A 19,662-nucleotide genomic window follows, 5' to 3' on the forward strand; every position below is an offset into this window, starting at 1 on the left:
AATATTTTTGTTGGGTCATTTAAAGTGTTCGGAACCCAGATTGATTGGATGATGGAGGTAGTGAACCTCCTGTTATTTTAGTTGGGGACCCCTGCTTTACACAGTATGATTCAAACCCAGGACCTTCTTGGTCTGAGGAACCAGTGCTAACCACCACACCACGATGCTGCCACTTTTTAGAGAACTTAAAATGAATCACATGTTCAACTGCTCTCCTTAACAAGCTGGCTTTCTGTGGCCTTGCCCCTGTGCGCACCTCAATGTCTCGACTCCGGGCCACCTCGGTGAAGTTTTCGTGCAGCTCCAGAGTTTTGTCCATCTTGTCATCTGTCATGCAGTAACAACGCAGGCGTCCCTCACGTGCCTCATTCATCTTTGCAAAAATAACAAACTTGGCCATATATGGGACTGCCATTAGCTCCCTGTACAGCAGGTTGGCAAAGGTGACCACCTCCGCCGTACGTGGACAGTCTGCCAGCCAGAATCTGGATATGGCAGGAGAACAGAGAAGAATTAAACAAACCAGCTGGATCTAAATCCAGACGTGTGCAAGAGTGCAGGAAAAAAAGTTGACTGGGAACATGCTTGCACAGATGTTTACTGAGCTCACCTTGCAGACACATTGGTGGTAAAATTGGCACAGTTGTTGACGTACATCAGCTTGGTGGTTCCAGTGATGTCCTCCCACTGAGCTGGTGCTGTTCCACCTGGATTGATGTGCAAGTGTTGGAAAAACTGTCCCATTATGTTGTCTTAGTTGTTTTATTTCCTTTCTTTGTTAGGTCTCCCACCTATTATCGATTATCTAGTGACTCTCTTTTTGAATATATACATCCAGTATCATGGCTTCTCCTTTTTGCATCATTTGTTTAGCGTCCTTTTTGTATGACTTCCAGGCAGTTTTGGTCATTTTTTCACTACTCCCTGTAATGACTCCCACACACTGCAGTCCACACTATATGACATTGATCTGATAAACTTGAGAAATATTTCTAGTCTGCTCCATGAAAATTTAATTGTCTTACAATGATAAAAGCAACTGAATCAAGGCTAAGACAGACAGCTGTTGTTTCTCTGCTGTTTGTCTGCTTCCTGTGTCCTCCTTGGCTCAGCTTTAACAGATGGAGGACATAACTTACACAGAGACATGATTGGAATCTCAATCATTTTGTTAATGTGCATGTTTATTTCCGTCTCACAAGATTCTCTGCACGTCATTTTATGCTGCTTTTGCTTTTACTTGATTACCAGTTGAGTACTCAGAAATATCCTTTTATGTTGGTCGTCTTTCTTCAGAGACGGCTCAAACTCACATAATGCAAATACAGTTTAAGTCGAATTTAGACTGGTATGGTATTTTTGGACTTTCCTCTTTTGCTGCCATGTTTGTTTTGAGAAGTGCATCTCCGTGTATGACCCCTGCTTTGCATATTAAAACAGGAGATTACAGCCTTTTATATTGTGATGTTTGAGTCAGAAGTACACCCACGTGTCGACTGCCATCAATCAATTTTGTTAGGGTCCATTTTAGTGAATTGGTGCTCTGATTTTCTTTGCCCCAGTATTTCAAATTTTCCCCGTCACCACCATAAAGAGTCATTTTAAGGTTACTCTAAAAAGTCAAATTGGTAAATAAAACTGCTTAATACAAAAAAATATATAATCTGGTGGCAGATCATTTTGTTTGTACCCTAATAAGAAAGGTAATAATTCCTGCATACAATCCTAGGTATCTCATGTTTGTTACAAGAAAAAACAAAATATAAAAAGGGATTACTCTGTAAAGTTATTCCTACCAATGACACTGCAGAGAAGACGCAAGCTGGTGGTATCACCCTCGCCAGCATCACGAGGGCTCTCCCTCCACGACGGTGGTAAAGGAATGCGCAATCCGATTGGACGGTGAAATTTGCGTCGCCGAGGTTCGATGGTAACCACTGGGCTGAAGGTGGCCTGGTTACCAAGCTGCCTGGTCAGCAGTTCATCAGGGATTGGTTGTGCCTGATGTTAAAGTGTTAATGGCAAAAAAGGGACACTGAGGACGTGACGAAAAGACAGGAGGAGAAGGCTGCATACATGGAAAATGGAAAAGATAAACTCAAGTACAAATAAAACATAACAGAAGCTCCGCAAGGATCAACAAACAATTAAACAAAATGTTTAAAAAAAGGAAAACAAACCATAAACCATAAAAGCAAATGTGCAATAGGCTAAAACTTCAAACTCCCAACCATACTCACACATGCAACAAATTCATAAACTCAGATCAGTGCATCAGCTTGGTCACTGTGGCTCACAACTTAAATCGGGGAACTGAGGAGTGACGAATGGCTGGATAAAAAGGAAAACAGACGAGCGTAGGCAAAGCAAAACTCATGCAATCTTCTTACGTACATAACATTAGTGCCATGACAAAGAACGTAAACGATGTACACTCAAGTGACCAAGAAACAGAAATGACGAAGCCATAATCCTTCATAATCTTTCTGCTATGGAAAACAAAGCCAAGTGTAGGTGTAGTGTGAAAAGAGATCAGTCAGCATGAGTGTGTGCCAAGTTCCCATACGGGTGTCTGCAGAGGTCTGGATGAGTAACAGCCAGTCATACATTTGCCAAAAGCTCCTGTTTGGCAGGGCAGACACCACGTGTTGCAAACACCAGAGATGCTTCTTAAAGGTCACACAAATTTTGAAAATGTTCTAATAAAGTATATAATTTTTCTATATTAACCTATTCTATCAATGAAATTCTTATTGACAGTGTTTAAAAACTGAGAAAATCTTCTTCCTATCAGTTTGATATCACTGTTTGTTACAGCTCTATTTTGTGAAGTAGATGTATTTTTATATTTTCATTGAATAAACCAAAGCAAATTTATCACAATGAAGTGCAAGGCAAGAGAAATTTACTTTAAAAAATGTACATGATTTATAGTAATACCAATAATAACTGACGCTACATCACAAAACACTGAATGAAATATAGATTTACTATTTGATGGGATATCTCAAATGACAAGTGATGACCTTTCTTCTAGCATTAAGGTTTATAGTACTGAAATAAATCAGTCTGCCTCTTCATGTCTCGCATCAGGTCTCCATGACTGATAACAAAACTCAAGCATTTTCAGACTCATTGGTCAAACAGACATAACATCAACTTCATGGCATGAAATCTGTCAAATCTGAACTCGCAGACTGAAAGCAGCACAAACAGAAAATGAGGCCAGGGGTAAACATGTTGGCACAGTCTTGGTTGTTTTCTCATTCGAACATCTGTTTTTGTGTTGAACAATCAAGCAATTATGAAAAGTGTACATGTGCAAAGGCTCTTTTCAATTCATATTCTCACCTGCAGTCCCAGCCTCACTCTCTTGGTGACAGCAGTCTCAGGGAAGATGGCCTCAACTTGGGGGACCAGCTTACTGGTCAGCCGACCGCCCTCTGGACCAATGAGATCACTCTCCTGCTGTATGCGAGACACTACTGCAAAGTAGAGGGGGAAGTCAGTGGAGATGATTCGACGGATTCTCTTCTTCTCCAGCTCCTCTTGGCTCTCCAAGTCTATATTAAGGTGAAATAGTGGAGATAAGCAGAGAAAAGAGATAAAGAGGAAAGAAAAAGAGGGTAATGGTAGGTGTTAGGATACATGTCTAGCTGAAAATTTCAGTCTTAAATGAACACTTTGTGGGAATAAAGCCTGTCTGATGCTGCGGAGGCAGCTTCTGTGTTTAAAAAAACCTTCCTATGCTTGTCTTCTGTAACTCCAGGGACATACATCAAGATTAATACAACCCCTCAAGGTTTCCCTGACAGGCGACATCCATTACAATCCCACTAACCTTCATCCATGCCATTCAGAATAGTCTCCAGTACTTCGTCGCCATAGCGATTGCGATGTTCCTTCCAGACCGAGCCGTTCTCACTGCGGAGCACCACAAGCTCTCTGTCTCCTCGTCCCAGTGAGGCAAAGTGAGGGATTTCTACTATCACTGGTCTGTGAATGAAATGTCAGAAAGGTTTTTAGAAAAAGGTAGGAGAGGTGCATATTTTATCTTCTTTTTCTTCGTCTTTTAATGACAATCTATAGGTTTTGGGGAACAGAGAAGACTAAATGCTGTAGTTTTGAAAGTCAAATGCATTTCCCTACTTGCCTGGTTTGGTACTCATCAGACTGAGGTCTGCTCTGCGGTATTATTTTATTTCACAGTGTGCCAAAACATTCTAATTGATGACTCTGAACTACAGGCCAGCTGGTTCAGAGCCCAGACTAACATTAACAGTACAAGTTATCAATGCCATTTGCACTAATACACAGCCTTTTGAAGTGCATGTTCACAGAAGATGCAACATGTGTGACTTCTAAAAAACCTCTGGCACTTGATTGGTCAGACCTGGTCCTCTTTAAATGAGCTGATGTCCGGAGACGACATGTTTATGAATGCTTTTTATGTTTCTCCTTGCATGGTTAGAATTTTAATATTGTACAATATAAATGACCAGTGCTCACGCACAATGGTTTTCAGAAATGCTTGATACATCATCCGAGCATGACTCTGGACCTTTCAGCATTGGTTTTCAACCTAGTCCTTTGTGTACAATACTTTCTGAAGATTTTTAAAAATATTTTTAAGATAATATGTACCGTAGATGATCCCCATATTCTCTGTAACTTTACACTGTGATAGGTTAGTTTTAAACTGCTTAAATGACTATTTTCCTATAAATACCCCGTCATGATCTAGTCTTGTCCATTAAATGGCACAATCACTGAACTTGTCTTGGACATGTCATGTCTATTAAGAGCCACGCAAATACATGCACATATAGGCACTCAAATACACACAAAAGTATTTCGCTTTGACTGTAAATGCACAGTCAAATACGGTCAAATACAGTTAATAAACCAAAGAAAGGTCTGATTTACCCAAGGAACTGCATACTGGACGGCCCCAGGGAGATGATCCGGCTAGCAAGGCCCTCGCCCTCCACTAGTGGAGGAGGCGTGGTCAGTTTCTGGGGTTTAACGAGACGGCAAGTGATGCGCGTCGGTGCAGCGCAGGTTCGGGGAGGGATGATCACTCGTAGTCCATGGTGCCTGCTGCCTCGCATGGAGCCCCCTCGAGCATCCACCATGAAACTCACCAGGAAGCTGAGTTAAATGGTGCCATAAATTAACAACATGTAAACTTTACTTTATCAAAACACATTTAAACATTAATAAAACAGGACAGAAAGAAAGAAAACACAAAGACTGGACTTTCGTCAGGGAAATCCTCCAGCTCTACGAGATGGGAACAGATTATTCATGTGCTGTTTGTTCAGCAGTGTTTTGAATTGATCTGGTTTGCCTGCTCATGGTTTATGCTATTCATAAAGAAGACATCAATTGACTGTGTAGGCGCTCTTTTCATTTGCTTGTCTGGATATGACAGGAGAGAACGAGTGATCTGCAGCAATGCTCAGCAAGAATGATGTGAAAAGATTTGAAAGAGATCCCTATTCTGCTTCTCCTGCATTATACTGGTGGCTTAATACAGGTGTCTCTATGTGTGAGGTCACCTTTTCACACTCACTATTTCAAAAGCTGACTCATGGAGGTACAGATACAGTAAATTACGACTTTGCATAATTGATAAATTAAAGTGTTTATTGCTGGAATACAATTCCTTTAAATATAAGTTATCTGTAAATTTGGATTGTGATCATCGTGATCATCACTGATAATCATTACAACCACCATTTATCTTTTGGTATCATATCTCTATGCAATAACATTAAAACATAAATGGACTGCATTTACTTAGGCCCTTTTTCGTAGCAGTTTACAGAGCACTTTAGATTGTATATAAGTAAAGGATGCTATTGTCACATAAACTATCACCTCAGTAGATGAATTAATGGATTCAGTTGCCAGTTTTAAATGTTAATGACATTAGAGTTTAAACAATTTTGTTAATTATAATCAGGTTAAGAGAAAATAGATGATAAATATAGTATGCTTTTGACTATCATCATAGGCTTTTAACAAGTCTGCACTATCTGCACTTTTTTTTCTATTTACTTTTTTGTAAAGCCAGAAATTTCACAGTCTGCCAAAACACTATAATAAGAATCCTGACAAGAAGCATCGACGACTGATACTGTTTAACATAAAAGCAATTTTAAAAATGTGGTTTAATGGGGAAGAAAAACATTTTAATAACTCACCCAGTGTGAATAGGGCTGGCTACAGGGCTGACATTGTCTGAAGTCTCAGTAGCTGGACTGCTTGGGATAAGAGAATCTTCATCATATTCTTTTGGCAAGGGGACGGGGGTGTGCTGAGGTCAGAGAGGGAGAAATGAAAATGGAAAATGGTGAGAAATTGAGGCCGTAAAACAGCTATGACTGAAAAGATTAAACCAGAGAAAAGTAGGAGGGAAAGACTGAGATAAAAAGAGAAAGAGGTGATATAAAACATGAAGCAGAGAGAAGACCATAATAAAGGAAGAGGTATGAATAAAAGTCAGAATCTGGTTCAATAATATAAGTTAGTGATGTTTCCATTTGAATATCTGTCTTCTATAGCCTCTTTTTTGCACCTTAAAAACTTCATTCTGCACAAGAAAGTGATTGTCAAGCAATGTTAACTTAAATTAAGGGTCCCTTTACGAGTACATACAAGTATGTAACAACTACGTAACAAATCAATGCCTTCCTATTCAAAGAGGAAGCTTAGTTTATATACTTATCAGGTCCAACTAATCCCAAATAGCTAGAAGAAATTAGAGAAGTATTCAAATGAGAGCTCAGGTCTCAGGAGGATAAGATAAAGTAACAAATGCTTACAAAGCCACTCTTAGTCACGAGCTAAGCATACCTGATCCAGCATAACTGTCTCTGGTGACACACAGGGGATCCTGGGAATAGCAGGAGAATATGGACTGTCGAAGAGGAGGTAGGAATAAGGTAAGACAAGAAACCACCGCTGAATATGACACCGCTATCAAAATTCTAATAAAATCATATGTGCTCACTCTGCTGCTTCTCATAATCTAAGGTAAGGATAAATGAGCTATGTCAGTAATTTAATCGCCAGCTCAAATTTCATTTTCAATTATATCATATTAGGCATTCTTCACATAAAGACTCCTCATCACACCTCACACTGACTTACGTGGTGCCCATGCCGCCCTCAAAGTCTCTGAGGGTCTTCTTTGGGGAGAGAAAGTCATCATCCTGGTCCTTAAAATCATCAAGCTTCAAATAGCGAGCTCCATCCATCCCCAGCAACTCGTCTCCTGTGGTAAAAATGTAAAAGAAATGTTTAGAAAGAACATGGAAAATGAACACAGAGAAAAATAAGTGGTAAGGAACAGGTTGCAAGGAGCACATAAGGAAGTAAGAGAGAAAAGGATGACACCAGGGGGATACGGAGTAAACTTTAAATTAAGGACAAGTTTTCCCAATAAATGTCAGTTTATCTCAATACATTTCAAGTTGTTTCAAAATGTATTTTATGAGAAATGCTCTCAAAACCTTGAACTCTATTCAAATTCGAGTAAAATCAATTTTGATTTAATCCCCAGATGAAATCTGTAATTACTACTCCACCATCCTTCCCATCCCTTCACCAAACCACAGAAAAAAATGGCCACAAAGCAGTTCCAAACATTTTAGTCCAAGCAATGGAGTCAAACTAACAACAACCAGAGCCGATGGAAACCAAAGTAGTGAAAGAAGAGGATTGGTAAGACAGTGAATATCAACACAGTTTAGGACACTGCATGGACAGCAAACTGCAAGGCACCTGGTGACAGCTTTTTTAGTGAGCATGCCCATTAAAGATGAAATCACATGTGGTGATGGTTGTTTCTGTGTAGGAGAAAACACCTTAGTTATTAAGTAGGAATGATACTAAAATAATAATCATAACAACAACTATAAACCGCTTCACAAGACAGACAGTTTAGCACCCATTCGTATAAGCTGTTCAGGAAAACAAAGCAAAAAATGTTAAAGAAGTAAAAAGTGAGAAAATTAAACAAGTATAAAAACAAGAAAACACACTGCAAAAGGAAATTTATCAAAAAATGCTTCCAAAACGTGTTGAAAAGATTCGAATTTGGTTTAATTGTTCTAGATTTTTAAGGCAGGCCGATGACTGTATAAACTGGAGCTGTTTGCTGGAAAGTGTCACAGCTTTGCCACAGTATGTGTTTTATCCGTTTATGGATCAATTACACTGTAAAAATCAGGAGGAACAGCAACGCTGCACTGGAAGGGAGCCATTTAAATTTAAATACAGAAATACTGGAGTTCTGTCAATGATAGATCCATGACCAGATATGTGCTGGTAAAAGGAAAATGTTGTGACTACATGCTGATGACAAACAGACTTTTTAAAGAAAAAGCAAATCTCTGAACAAGAGGGAGAACAGGAGAGATCAAAGATAAGACAGAGAAAATAGAGGATAACAAACAGGGCTGGAGTCGAAAGTAGAACTGATTAGAAAGACATTTAGTGACACACAGAGAAAATGAGAAAGTGCAACTGCAATGAAGGCACAAGTTTACGAGTCACCGGACCGGACAAGGCAGAGATACAGACACAGTCCTACCTAACGTTAGCTGGGCAACCCCTACAAGACAAATGGAAAAGGGTGTTATAAACAGTCGGACATATACAGTCAAATTCATGCTGGTACTTCGACATGTCAGTGTACTTCCCATGCGCTCGTCTTCTACCAAAATCAGAGCTGAAAGTTAATTATCAAAGCTGCACAGTTGTTGCTTTTAACATAATCAAATAAGACAGCCTACCTTCATCCTCTGAAACATCCAAAATCTCATCTACAGTTTCGGGGAAACTCATCCGATGCTTCTCTGTCGTGATCTGTGGAGAACCAGGGTGAGAATTAATTTGCAAGCAGTGAAGGAGCTGAATGTAATTAGGAAAACAGAGTTCGCTCAGTGAACATCTGATCATGGTGGGTCAACGTTTCTTCTTCATGTACTGGTGTAACTAGGTGAACCATGCTCACCGCAGAAACGGACTCCTCGGTTACCAGCTTGAGCACATCAATGACAGAGATGTAACCAAGCCTCTTAGCAATGCCCAGGGGAGACGTGCCGTTCTACACGGAGACAGATAATTTAAATTACTAAAAACATTTCCACAGATTTTAAGAACTTTATTCTTTCCTGTAGAAAACATATACTCTTGGGAAAAAGAAGTATTTTAGAGTCATGTGAAAAACAAAAGTAGAAGATCTCAAAGCATTCAGGTGTTTGTAGACAAAATACCACAATCTTGCCAGGAGTCAACATCCCAACAGATTCTCTACAATTCTCAGAAAGTGCAAAAAACCCAAGAGCTACAGCCCTGATTCTACAGGTCTCTGCTAGCATGTTGACTATTAAAATCCATGACAGCTTCAACAAGTATGGTTTATTTGATGGGGTTGCCGGGAAGAAGCCTCTTCTCCTTCAAAAGAACATGACAGTATGGCTGAAGTTTGCCAAGTTGCATCTGAAGAAACCACAAGAGGTTTTTGGACAAACAAGGCGAAAGAGGAGATGTTTGGCCATACTGCTCAGCACCATGTTTGGCAAAATCAAATACCTCATGTCAACTGCCAAGCATGCTGGTACTGGACGGGTGATGATTTGGGTTTGTTTTGCAGCTTGGAAACTGGGCGCCTTGCATTCATTGAGTTGACCATGAAATCTGTCACATTTGAGGCCATCTGTCCAAGAGCTAAAGGTTGGCTGGTATACAACAGCATGGCCGCAAAAGAAAGGAATCAAGGTGTCACAGTGTCAAAGTGCAGACCTCAGCCTGACTGTAATGCTGTGATGGGACCATAAGAGATCTGTAGATAAACGAATGCCTGCAAACCTCCATAAACTAATGCAATGTTGTAAATTATAAAGTCATACAGCAAATCATTATAAGTTGTTGTGGCTAAAGGTTGTTTTACAAGCTACAAGGTATACTTAGTTCATCATGACTGCATGGAGTCCTATAAGAAATATAGTTTTTAGAATTACGGTACACATCTACAACATAAATAAAAAAATATGAAAAATGAAGGCAAAAGGTGAACTGATATATCCTACAGGCTGCAACAAACATATACTGGACAGTATCCACCATAGTTATACACATGTCCAAACTTCTAATATATCAAAACTAGTGAATGGAAAGACAAAAAAAAAGCTATTAAATTTTGCGGTTTAATTACTAGGTCTTAAACTGCATCTTTCAGGCCTTTCATAAATTGTGCCTGTCAAAATCTTAATTTAAAATCTAACTAGCCAATTAGGGCTGTCAGGTGTATGTAGTGATGTAAAAAGAATCAATTTTCTCTGAACAAAGTATCAAAAATTTAAAATACTGATGTAAAATAAATGGATAGACAAAATAGGATGCAACATCAATTTTAGTTGGGGAACTCTAGCTCCAGAGTACACACTGAAAAAAAAAAAGTTTCATTGCAACGTAGTCACGGCAACTAAAAAAGTAAAAAATAGTCTTGACAGTGAACACGCATACATTGTGCATGTGGAAAAACGTTTACAGAGAAATATTTAACAGGATAGGAATGTTTATCAGTCAAGAGAGCGATGATGATGATGATATGCTGTGATCTGAATCTAATCTAGTGCTAACTATTCTACTGAAGGCAATTTCTTTATTTGTTATCACATGTTTGTTCTTTCAGAAAAACTGCTGCACAACGAAGGGTTTAGTAAAAGTTTCTCACCGAGGTGATCTCATTGGGTTGGGCTCCATGTTTCAGCAAGAGTGTGACAATATCTGTGTGGCCCTGCTGGGCTGCCTGGTGCAGAGGGGTGTAGCCCATCTGCAGCAAAAAAGAAAGCGATAAAAAAGTTTTGATGGACAAAAGAAGAAACTAAATATGATAAAAAACAAAAGGGGGTGCTGACAAGGAATTTTACCCTTGTCTTGGCGTTCACATGAGCTTGCTGCTGCAGAAGGAACTTCACCATCTTGATGTTGCCATAATGACAGGCCACGTGAAGGGGTGTGTAGCCCATCTGAGCCAAAGAGAGAAAGACAGCAAGCTGTTGTTTAGTTGCTTTAGTGATACCCATTAATTATCAGTCTAAATATCGGGCAAATATGTGCTTAGTCATTTGGCGCACAAGACTGTATAAAGACAAAAGATGCCATCTTTTCAGTTCATCACACATGGTATTTTATGACTATGTGTATTCAGTGGAAATGATGTAGCTTACACGTGAAGCAGCATAAACAGATGCCCCCTGTTTGACCAAAGTGTCTGCGATGCCCACATGACCCTCCTGGGCCACAAGATGCAGAGGAGTCAGTCCATTCTACAAAGAACGACCAGAGGAATGAGCATCATAGTTTATCTATTGTTTGGACAGTATATTAATCTAATAATAATTTTAAAAAAGCACATATAAAGCTACAGGAATTAAACTTTACTCTTTAGAACATGATCAATTTGCTCCATTCTAATATTATACCTTGTTTCCAAGATTTACGTTGGCCTGTTTGGAAATGAGCAGAGCCACCATGTCAGGCCGTCCCTCCTGTGAAGCCAGGTGTAGGGGCGTGATGCCTTGGAGGGACTCAGAATTGGGTGATGCCCCATTCTGAAGAAGACAGCTGGCCACCTCCATCTGGTTCTGCTTGGCTGCTATGTGAAGGGGAGTGTATCCATTCTGCAGAAAGAAACAAGGACGAACAGACATAAAAAAGTGGACATTGCTATTCTTCCAGCATAAAACTTAAACGCTGCTGTGAGAGAGCACTTGCAAGTACAAAGTTTGCTATGCAAGTCAATGTATGCTTGAGAATCACTCTAATTTAGCCTGTTTTGTATGATTGTCAGTCATGGATTGGCAGGTTATGCTGGCCTGCCTCTAATGTGCACACAGATATGTGTGAACATCTTACTCGGGCAGTGCTGTGTGCAGATCCTCCCTTGCTGACCAGGAGTCTAACAACATCCAGGTTGTTGTGATGGACGGCCACATGAAGGGGTGTCAGACCATTCTGTTAACCACAAACACACACACACACACACACACACACACATACGCATGAACATATATATAACCCACAGATGCACACATATATGCAAAAAACCACACAGAAACATGTATATATGAAACACATACCATGGTAATCAATCAATTAGCTGAAAGCAAAATTATCTCGGGGTGGGGTCAAACTTGCAGAATGAACTGCTCCTCACTGCCTGTCAACAAAAGTACAGACTGGCTCACCTTCCCAGCTGCATTTGGGTTTGCTCCTCTTTCCAGAAGGAGTTCAGCCACATCTACCTTTCCATATTTGGAGGCCACATGGAGGGGAGTGAAACCTTTCTACTCAAATGAAGAAGAAGAAGAAGAAAAGACTAAGATGTTTGTCAAAGATTCAGTTGCATCTGTACACCACAATGTTTCTGAATATGGGGTTTTACTATATGTAACTATTTGTGGTTATCTGTGCTTATATTTAGCTGATAAAATTATTTTAATTTAGCATAAGACAGAACAGAATCTAAAAGCTCAAATAACCTCAACGGTCATCTTTTGCCAGAAGCGGTTCAGTTAGCAATAAAACGCGGTCTGCACTAACTGAGCATTTAATCTTAATTCTGATTTTACCTTTGTCATCTTTATTTGCTCCGCTCCAGCATCCAATAATATTCGAATAGTCTGGACATGTCCTTCACGTGCTGCAATGTGTAAAGGTGTGTGACCTGCAGTTGTAGCTGAGTCAGGGCTGGCCTTGTGCTCAAGGAGCAGCTTGACAAGCTCCTTGTGGCCCATACGGGCTGCACAGTGTAAAGGTGTCTGGTCATCCTGGACACAGAGGACAATGAGTTTAGTTCAAGTTGGAAAACAGATACAGCTGAGCATCGGGAAATTAAACATCACGCCTAATAAAACCTGCCACTGTGTACATGAAACAGCCTTTATGCATTGTTTGTGACAACTTAAAAAGATCAGTGATTGACTGATAATTGTTGCATGATCATTTGTAAGTTTGTTTTGGGTGCTGAATAAGGTACTATTCCTAGTAATAATAATAATAATTTTATTTATAAAGCGCTTTCAAACAAAGTGCTGTACAGCTATTTGAAACTAAAAAGATAAATAAATAAAAGCGATACATAGCAATACAAGTAAAAAACACAATACAAGTTAAAACAGTAAGAATTTAAAAACTAAAAGCCACAGAATTAAGACCTGTAGGATAGGGTGAACAAATGTGTCTTCAACTTAGTTTTTAAAACCTCCACAGAGCATGCCTGCCTAATATCTTGAGGGAGGTTGTTCCACAGAAACGGGGCACGAAAAGAAAAAGCACGCTCTCCAATTGTCTTTTTTCTGGCTCTAGGAACCTTTAGAAGGCCAGAGTCCTGAGATTGGAGAGCACGGGATGGAACATAAAGGTGTAAAAGGTCGGAGAGGTATGAAGGTGCCAGTCCGTTTAAAGCCTTGTAGATGAGCAGCAGGACCTTAAAATCTGCTCGAACCTGACAAGGTAGCCAATGAAGAGATCTCAGTACAGGGGTAATGTGCTCAACTTTCCCAGCACCATCTGTAGACCTCTAAAACTTTTCTTTGGTAGCCCAGAAAGAAGAGCATTACAATAATCAATACGTGAAGACACAAATGCATGGACAAGAACCTCTGCAGTGTCGCTTGACAAAACTTGTCTGATTCTGGCTATGTTCCTCAAATGATAAAAGGCGGTCTTTGCACCCAGAGGAGCTTGTAGAAATATTTGTTTTGTGTTTTGTTATCTTGTTTTTTTAGTGGCATGGACAGACTGACCCTCCGTGTTCTGCTTGGAAGCATTGGTAGTACTACTAGTACTACTACTCAGCTCATACCTTAGCCTTGGCATCCACTTGTGCTGAGTTCTGGAGCAAGAACTGAGCAACTTCACAGTGTCCTGCTCTGGAGGCCATATGAAGAGGAGTCTCCACTTTCTGATGTAGATAAATACAGGCAGTTACTCAAATGACAAAATAGCACCCCAAATGTGTATATAATGGTCCATAGTATACTGACATTTTCAGTTCATCCATGTGCAACAACTGAACAATGAAAGGTTTCTATATTTATTTATTTTGAGTTTTAAAACTTTCTGACAAAGTTCAAACACACATATTTCTTAAAATTTAGAGTAAATCTTGTTTTAATCCTCTATCGTAGTATTAAAGGCCATGGTTCAGATTGGCCTTTTAATTTCAGTAATCCAGTAGTTAATTATTATTTAATATGCATTCCACAAAACAGATCTCCAAAGGAGTGACTTTATTCCCCTTTCAGTCAGATTCAATTTGTTCTGTTCTGGGATGACAAAAGCAGTGCTCACCACATTGGAAGCATTGGGTGAAGCCCCTCTTTGGAGCAGGTTTTTCACTATGTTCAGATGCCCCATGAAAGCTGCTACATGAAGAGGAGTGAGACCAGACTGTGAACAAAAAACAGACAAGAAAAGCACATCAAAACTCATGCATTATAAATAGGCTAAATTACATTTAACCTCATTAGCCACCTCTGTCTGGCCTATGTGGATTACTATCAATGATGGTGGCAGCGATTTAGAGAGTTGTGATAGCTCTGTCAAGTACCATACAACTGTCAGGGTAAGGGCTTGCACATCGGGATAAGTATTTGTTAATTTTTAGACCCTTTCCCTCGTGGTCACACCATCCTACCTCTGTGACAGCCTCTAAGGAAGCAGAGTGCTTAAGCAGCAGGTCCATAGACCGCATGTGGTTCTTCTTGCAAGCAATATGCAAAGGTGTGAAGCCATTCTGCAAACATAAAAAATAGTAAAAAAACAGCTCAGAAATCAATCACAGTGCTGAAAATTTTTGACATTTCAGTTTAAAAATGGGTTGTACATTTTCAACTCAAAATTACAGAAAAAGTTATTTTTAAAGGACTTAATACAAAGATTTTTTTTTTTACTAATTTAGAAGTTCGCTGAACTGACAACAACTATAACTCATTTAAGGGCAGAAGACAAAGCAATGTGAGCTGAGTTTATGCCAACTTTGAGAAACGGAGAATATCAAATTACTGCTACAGTTAGTTCCTCATTAACATAAGATCCTAGAATGTATGAATGCCATAGAGATCACACTCATTGCCTAAAACCTTCCACAGTAACTTAATAGAAATTATCTCAAAAGAAAACGATTACTCACCAGAGCCCGTGCATTGGCTTTGGCCCCCTTGTCCAGGAGAACTTTGGCCATGCGATGGTGACCGCAGTGGGCTGCTACATGAAGAGGAGTTAAATGGTCGAGTGTAATATCATCAATCTCAGCATTGTACTGGAGTAGCTGCCTGACACAGTCCATGTGATCCCCCTGAGCTGCCATGTGGATGGGGGATAGACCGTTCTGTAGGAGAGAACAATACGATAGGGACTCCAGTGATCAACTGTAGGCCATATGGAGGCAGAGCAGGTTGGAGAGTTGACGCTGACTGAGTCATCATGGGATTTTCTCAGTAGCTAAATGTGGAAAAGACCCCACATTAATGAAACATGCAGCCATAGTAATTGCTTCTCCTTCTGTCAGGAATCTTACCCTATTTGTAGTATGCTCATCTGTCACACCAAACTTCTCCTTCACTTCATCCATGAACTTCCTCTGGAGTGTTCCTCTTGTCATCCTGTGTGGCAGCTCTATATTTAACCTATGTCCAACATTGTCCAATATATCCATTATACCTCCTCTTCACATGCCCAAATCACCTCAGGCTTGCCTCTCTAACTGTGTCTCCAAACTGTTGAACCTGAGCTGTCACTCTAATAGACAAACTTTTGTTATGGACAATGAAAATCTAAGCATCTTCAACTCTGCCGCCTCCGTATCTGCCTCCTGTCTTTTTGTCACTTACCATTTTCTCCAAACAAACATCATGGCTGGTCTCACAACTTTAAAACCTTCCCTTTCACTCTTGCTGCTATTCTTCTGTCCACCCTGTTTGCACTCTGTTCTTCACCTCTCTTGTTCACTGTCTGTTACTTTGGATGGTTGACTCCAGGTATTAGAACTCATCTAACTTCACCACCTCTGGTTCTTGTAGCTTGTAGTTCGTCTTGCTTCTAACGACTTTCAGTCCTCTTTTCCACAGAGCATACCTCCATAGATCAGCCATAGTGCAATATTTCACAAAATCCACTTACCTTGGTTTTAGCCTGGATGGGAGCACCGTGTTCTAGCAGGATCTCAATAATGCGAACATGGCCATTCCTAGCTGCACAGTGGAGAGGAGTTAGCTCATCCTACAAAGAGAGAAGTGAAGCAAATTAGACAAGAAATAAACACCATGAAGTGCAGACTAAGCAACTCCAAAATCAGGCTGGGAAATGTAGAAGATGTTAAATTGCAGCTTAGTACCTTAGTTTTGGCATCAATCTGTGCTCCTCTGTCCAGCAATAGTCTGACCATCATTACGTTGCCCCTCCTAGAGGCTATATGAAGGGGTGTGATGCCATTCTAAACAATCAAAGTCAATAAATCAAGTCAGTTTTATGCTTATAGTATAATTTATATCCCAGCTATATTTATATTAAAAGCTTCTGCATGTAGATATATATATAGAAAAGCAAATCGTTCTGTTTTATAATATTAAACTGACCTTGGGGGTAAAGTTTACATTCGCTCCTCTGTTCAGCAGCAGCTGGGCTACACTCATATTTTCATAGTGAGCTGCAATATGCAGAGGTGTGAAACCAGTCTAAAGAGAAAGAGAGAGACAGACACACAATGGGCATTAGCAAGCAACGGTTTAAAAATATTTACTAAATAAGGACAATGTGAAAGGTTTACAGATAAAAGAAGGAAAGAGATTACAGAATTTTCCTTAAATGTGTATAATTAATTGAAAGAACTTCCTTATCAGCTGCATTTTTGTGCTCATGCAACATCTTTTCTTTTTGACTGACTTATTGACAGTTTAGTTTACCCATACTCAGTGAATGCATACCTTGCTAAGAACATCGGGGTTGGGGTCGTTCTGCAGGAGAACTGCAGCAGTGCGCGTGTCATCGTTTCTTGCAGCAATGTGCAGGGCAGGGAGGCGGACCTTGCCCTTGGTGCCATAGTTGATGAGCAGTGCCACTACGTTTTCGTGGCCCTGCTGTAGGGCCACTGCAAGGGGAGTGAAGCCATCCTGAGGGAGGAGACAATGAGCAGAAGAGAAACAGAGAGGAGAGAAGACGAAGAGGAGGTTAATTAAAGGACGAACCACTTTTTTGTCACTAAAAATAGACTGCAACTATTTTTTTTGTAGGACTCTTACAATGAAAACTGTGCAACACACCGATTCAAGTATGTACATTGATAGGTGACAGAAAAGGTAGGCCAAAACAAAATGGAATGAGAGCAGGCATAATAAAGGGAGAAGGTATGTTAGAGACAATGTGATTTCACATTGTTTGAGCAGTTCCAGAATTAGATGTTATATCCTCTTGCCCAACAATTTCTGTTTGTTCTATCAATTAAAAACACTAAATATGTTCCTATTTATTTTCTATTGTTAATTGTAATTACATGATCCCGCAATGTTTGTTGACAATTATAGTTTTGTTGTTGTTAATTAAGGAAATAAAGATTCAGAGACTCAGGTATAGATAAAAATACTTCAAAAAAATCCTCTGATGTGTTTCCATTTGGTAAACCCTCTCGCATTGGCACAATTGTTGACTACTTTACACATCCTACAGTTTCTTATAGTAAAGACCCATCATCAGCGTGGTTTGTCAGGAAACACCCAACAATAAACAGGCTGTTGAAAGACACATACCTCAGTTGGGAGACTTTGATTGGCACCATTTTCAAGCAGAAATTTGACCACTTCTAAATGGTTCTCCTGTGCTGCCATGTAGAGAGGACTGAACCCTTTCTGTTGGAACATAAATACATTTTGTGGAAAAAACACACAAGACATGGGCATCCACCTATACTGCAAGTGGTGATGTCAGAAAACAAACACACATATGCATACACATGTATACTACTATGCAAAAGTTAGAGCAGTTATGAACAACAATCCAAAGGTAAAGCCTGAGTCATGAATAACTATTTTCATAGAGGCCTAATCCAAACATTATGCAGTTAGCCTTAGATTACATGAATGGACAGAGGACACTGATACAGCTAAAGTTTGGTAACTTGTCCAAAATGCCCCAAACAATCCTGCCTATTAATTATTAACTGCATCCAGCAGAATTGGTTCTGTCTTTAAAGCAAAGAGGTGTCAGAAAATTTTGTACTGCACTTTTTAAAAGGTTAATGATGAATAAAAATTGCAAAAATAAAAAACTGTATCAGTTTTTAAAAGCATCCTACCTTTACCTTTATGGGTAAAGTACTGGATACAAAACAGGTGCTCATCTTTCCAAGGACACAGACGCACACATGTTTATGAGTACAGATACTATATATAAATATGCAGAGAAATGACTTATCAGCTGCTGCGACACATATTCAACAGGAACAAAACACGCACAAATGCACATACACACACACTCGACACACTTGGCTCATACGTTCAACCCTTCTACACAGCTTGGGGCGACTCACATGTGACTGGGCATTAACATTGGCACCATAGTTGACGAGCTCAGCCACCACCTTCTCCTGCCCTGCCAGCGCTGCGATATGGAGAGCAGTGTTCCCTTTCTTGAGGTCACATAAAAAAACCACAGAGAAGGCGAGAAAAGAAAATTAAAGTGAGTGAGAGGGCAATTATTACAGCCTAATGGCCTAGATCGCTACACTGAGAACTCAACAGTGAAATCTAGTCTGTGTAGTGTGTATAAGATTAAAAAAGCTATACCGACTAAAAGCAGGAAAACTTTGTTTTAGTTTATTTAGTTGTTCATCAATAAATACCTTTGATATAAATAAGAAACACTTAAACTGTCTATTTATACTGTGTTTAAATACAAAAGTAGTATAAAATAAATCCACTTGGCATCTTTCTTGGCCTTAAGACAACAATTCTGATGGCTAAAGATCCAAACGGGACACAAAAAATAAATAAATAAATAAATACAAAAGTATTACATAAAAAAATGTTGTGTATCTGTATTGTAAGTGTAGTTTTCCATTGGTCCCAATATTTACAACTCAACTCAACTAAACAAACCCTGAGTTAAAATAGTAAAATAAGACAAGTTTTGGGAAAGTGTGGCAGTTACCACAGTTCACTCACTTCAAGTTGGAAACATAGAAACAGAGAGAACAGAAATAAAATGTACCTTTGTAGTTGCTTCCAGCTCAATGCCAGAATGGAGTAATTCCAAGACCATTTTGACGTGGCCTTCTTTAGAGGCGAGGTGTAACCCGTTAAGACCATTCTTAAGGAGGAAACGGAGAGATTTAGTTACACAAACAACTCCCACCAAAGCTATAATAGTAAAGCTTAGACATGAAAGCATTTTATGACCTTTGAGAAAAGGAAACAATATGCTATCCATGCTGTGGTTTGAGTATAATGTGTAGGACTTGCTGCTGAACATAATCAGACTCCAAAGCTTATACAGTACTCCATCGGTTCTAACTCCACCCACTTCATTGACAGGTAATTAGGAAGCCACAAGAGGAGAGGATAGAAATGGTATTCTTCACTCCTATAC

At 39.6% G+C, this 19,662-nt stretch overlaps 1 protein-coding gene across 10 annotated transcripts in view; it reads right to left on the reverse strand.

The window, feature by feature from the left end:
- ank1b (ankyrin 1, erythrocytic b) overlaps positions 1 to 19,662 on the reverse strand; it is a 79,757-nt gene that overhangs the window by 20,944 nt on the left and 39,151 nt on the right. For 7 of the 10 annotated variants that reach the window (XM_084934916.1, XM_084934915.1, XM_084934906.1 and 4 more), the window contains exons 3-32: positions 19,285 to 19,383; positions 18,605 to 18,703; positions 17,826 to 17,924; positions 17,007 to 17,192; positions 16,659 to 16,757; positions 16,418 to 16,516; positions 16,204 to 16,302; positions 15,215 to 15,412; positions 14,720 to 14,818; positions 14,374 to 14,472; positions 13,886 to 13,984; positions 12,651 to 12,848; positions 12,267 to 12,365; positions 11,935 to 12,033; positions 11,502 to 11,699; positions 11,247 to 11,345; positions 10,947 to 11,045; positions 10,751 to 10,849; positions 9,026 to 9,118; positions 8,805 to 8,877; positions 8,603 to 8,623; positions 7,159 to 7,282; positions 6,862 to 6,925; positions 6,210 to 6,322; positions 4,927 to 5,151; positions 3,842 to 3,996; positions 3,352 to 3,563; positions 1,797 to 2,001; positions 611 to 707; positions 257 to 485 (exon numbers count right to left, since the gene is read on the reverse strand). In XM_084934916.1, the coding sequence (XP_084791042.1) occupies positions 257 to 485; positions 611 to 707; positions 1,797 to 2,001; positions 3,352 to 3,563; positions 3,842 to 3,996; positions 4,927 to 5,151; positions 6,210 to 6,322; positions 6,862 to 6,925; positions 7,159 to 7,282; positions 8,603 to 8,623; positions 8,805 to 8,877; positions 9,026 to 9,118; positions 10,751 to 10,849; positions 10,947 to 11,045; positions 11,247 to 11,345; positions 11,502 to 11,699; positions 11,935 to 12,033; positions 12,267 to 12,365; positions 12,651 to 12,848; positions 13,886 to 13,984; positions 14,374 to 14,472; positions 14,720 to 14,818; positions 15,215 to 15,412; positions 16,204 to 16,302; positions 16,418 to 16,516; positions 16,659 to 16,757; positions 17,007 to 17,192; positions 17,826 to 17,924; positions 18,605 to 18,703; positions 19,285 to 19,383 (3,777 nt within the window). The remainder of the gene's footprint in view (positions 1 to 256; positions 486 to 610; positions 708 to 1,796; positions 2,002 to 3,351; positions 3,564 to 3,841; positions 3,997 to 4,926; positions 5,152 to 6,209; positions 6,323 to 6,861; positions 6,926 to 7,158; positions 7,283 to 8,602; positions 8,624 to 8,804; positions 8,878 to 9,025; positions 9,119 to 10,750; positions 10,850 to 10,946; positions 11,046 to 11,246; positions 11,346 to 11,501; positions 11,700 to 11,934; positions 12,034 to 12,266; positions 12,366 to 12,650; positions 12,849 to 13,885; positions 13,985 to 14,373; positions 14,473 to 14,719; positions 14,819 to 15,214; positions 15,413 to 16,203; positions 16,303 to 16,417; positions 16,517 to 16,658; positions 16,758 to 17,006; positions 17,193 to 17,825; positions 17,925 to 18,604; positions 18,704 to 19,284; positions 19,384 to 19,662) is intronic. The other 3 variants (XM_084934909.1, XM_084934914.1, XM_084934911.1) reach the window with 2 other exon arrangements.

Source organism: Perissodus microlepis, chromosome 7, assembly GCF_051167445.1.
Source record: "Perissodus microlepis isolate ML-2025 ecotype Zambia chromosome 7, ASM5116744v1, whole genome shotgun sequence".
NCBI classification, from domain to species: Eukaryota; Metazoa; Chordata; class Actinopteri; order Cichliformes; family Cichlidae; genus Perissodus; species Perissodus microlepis.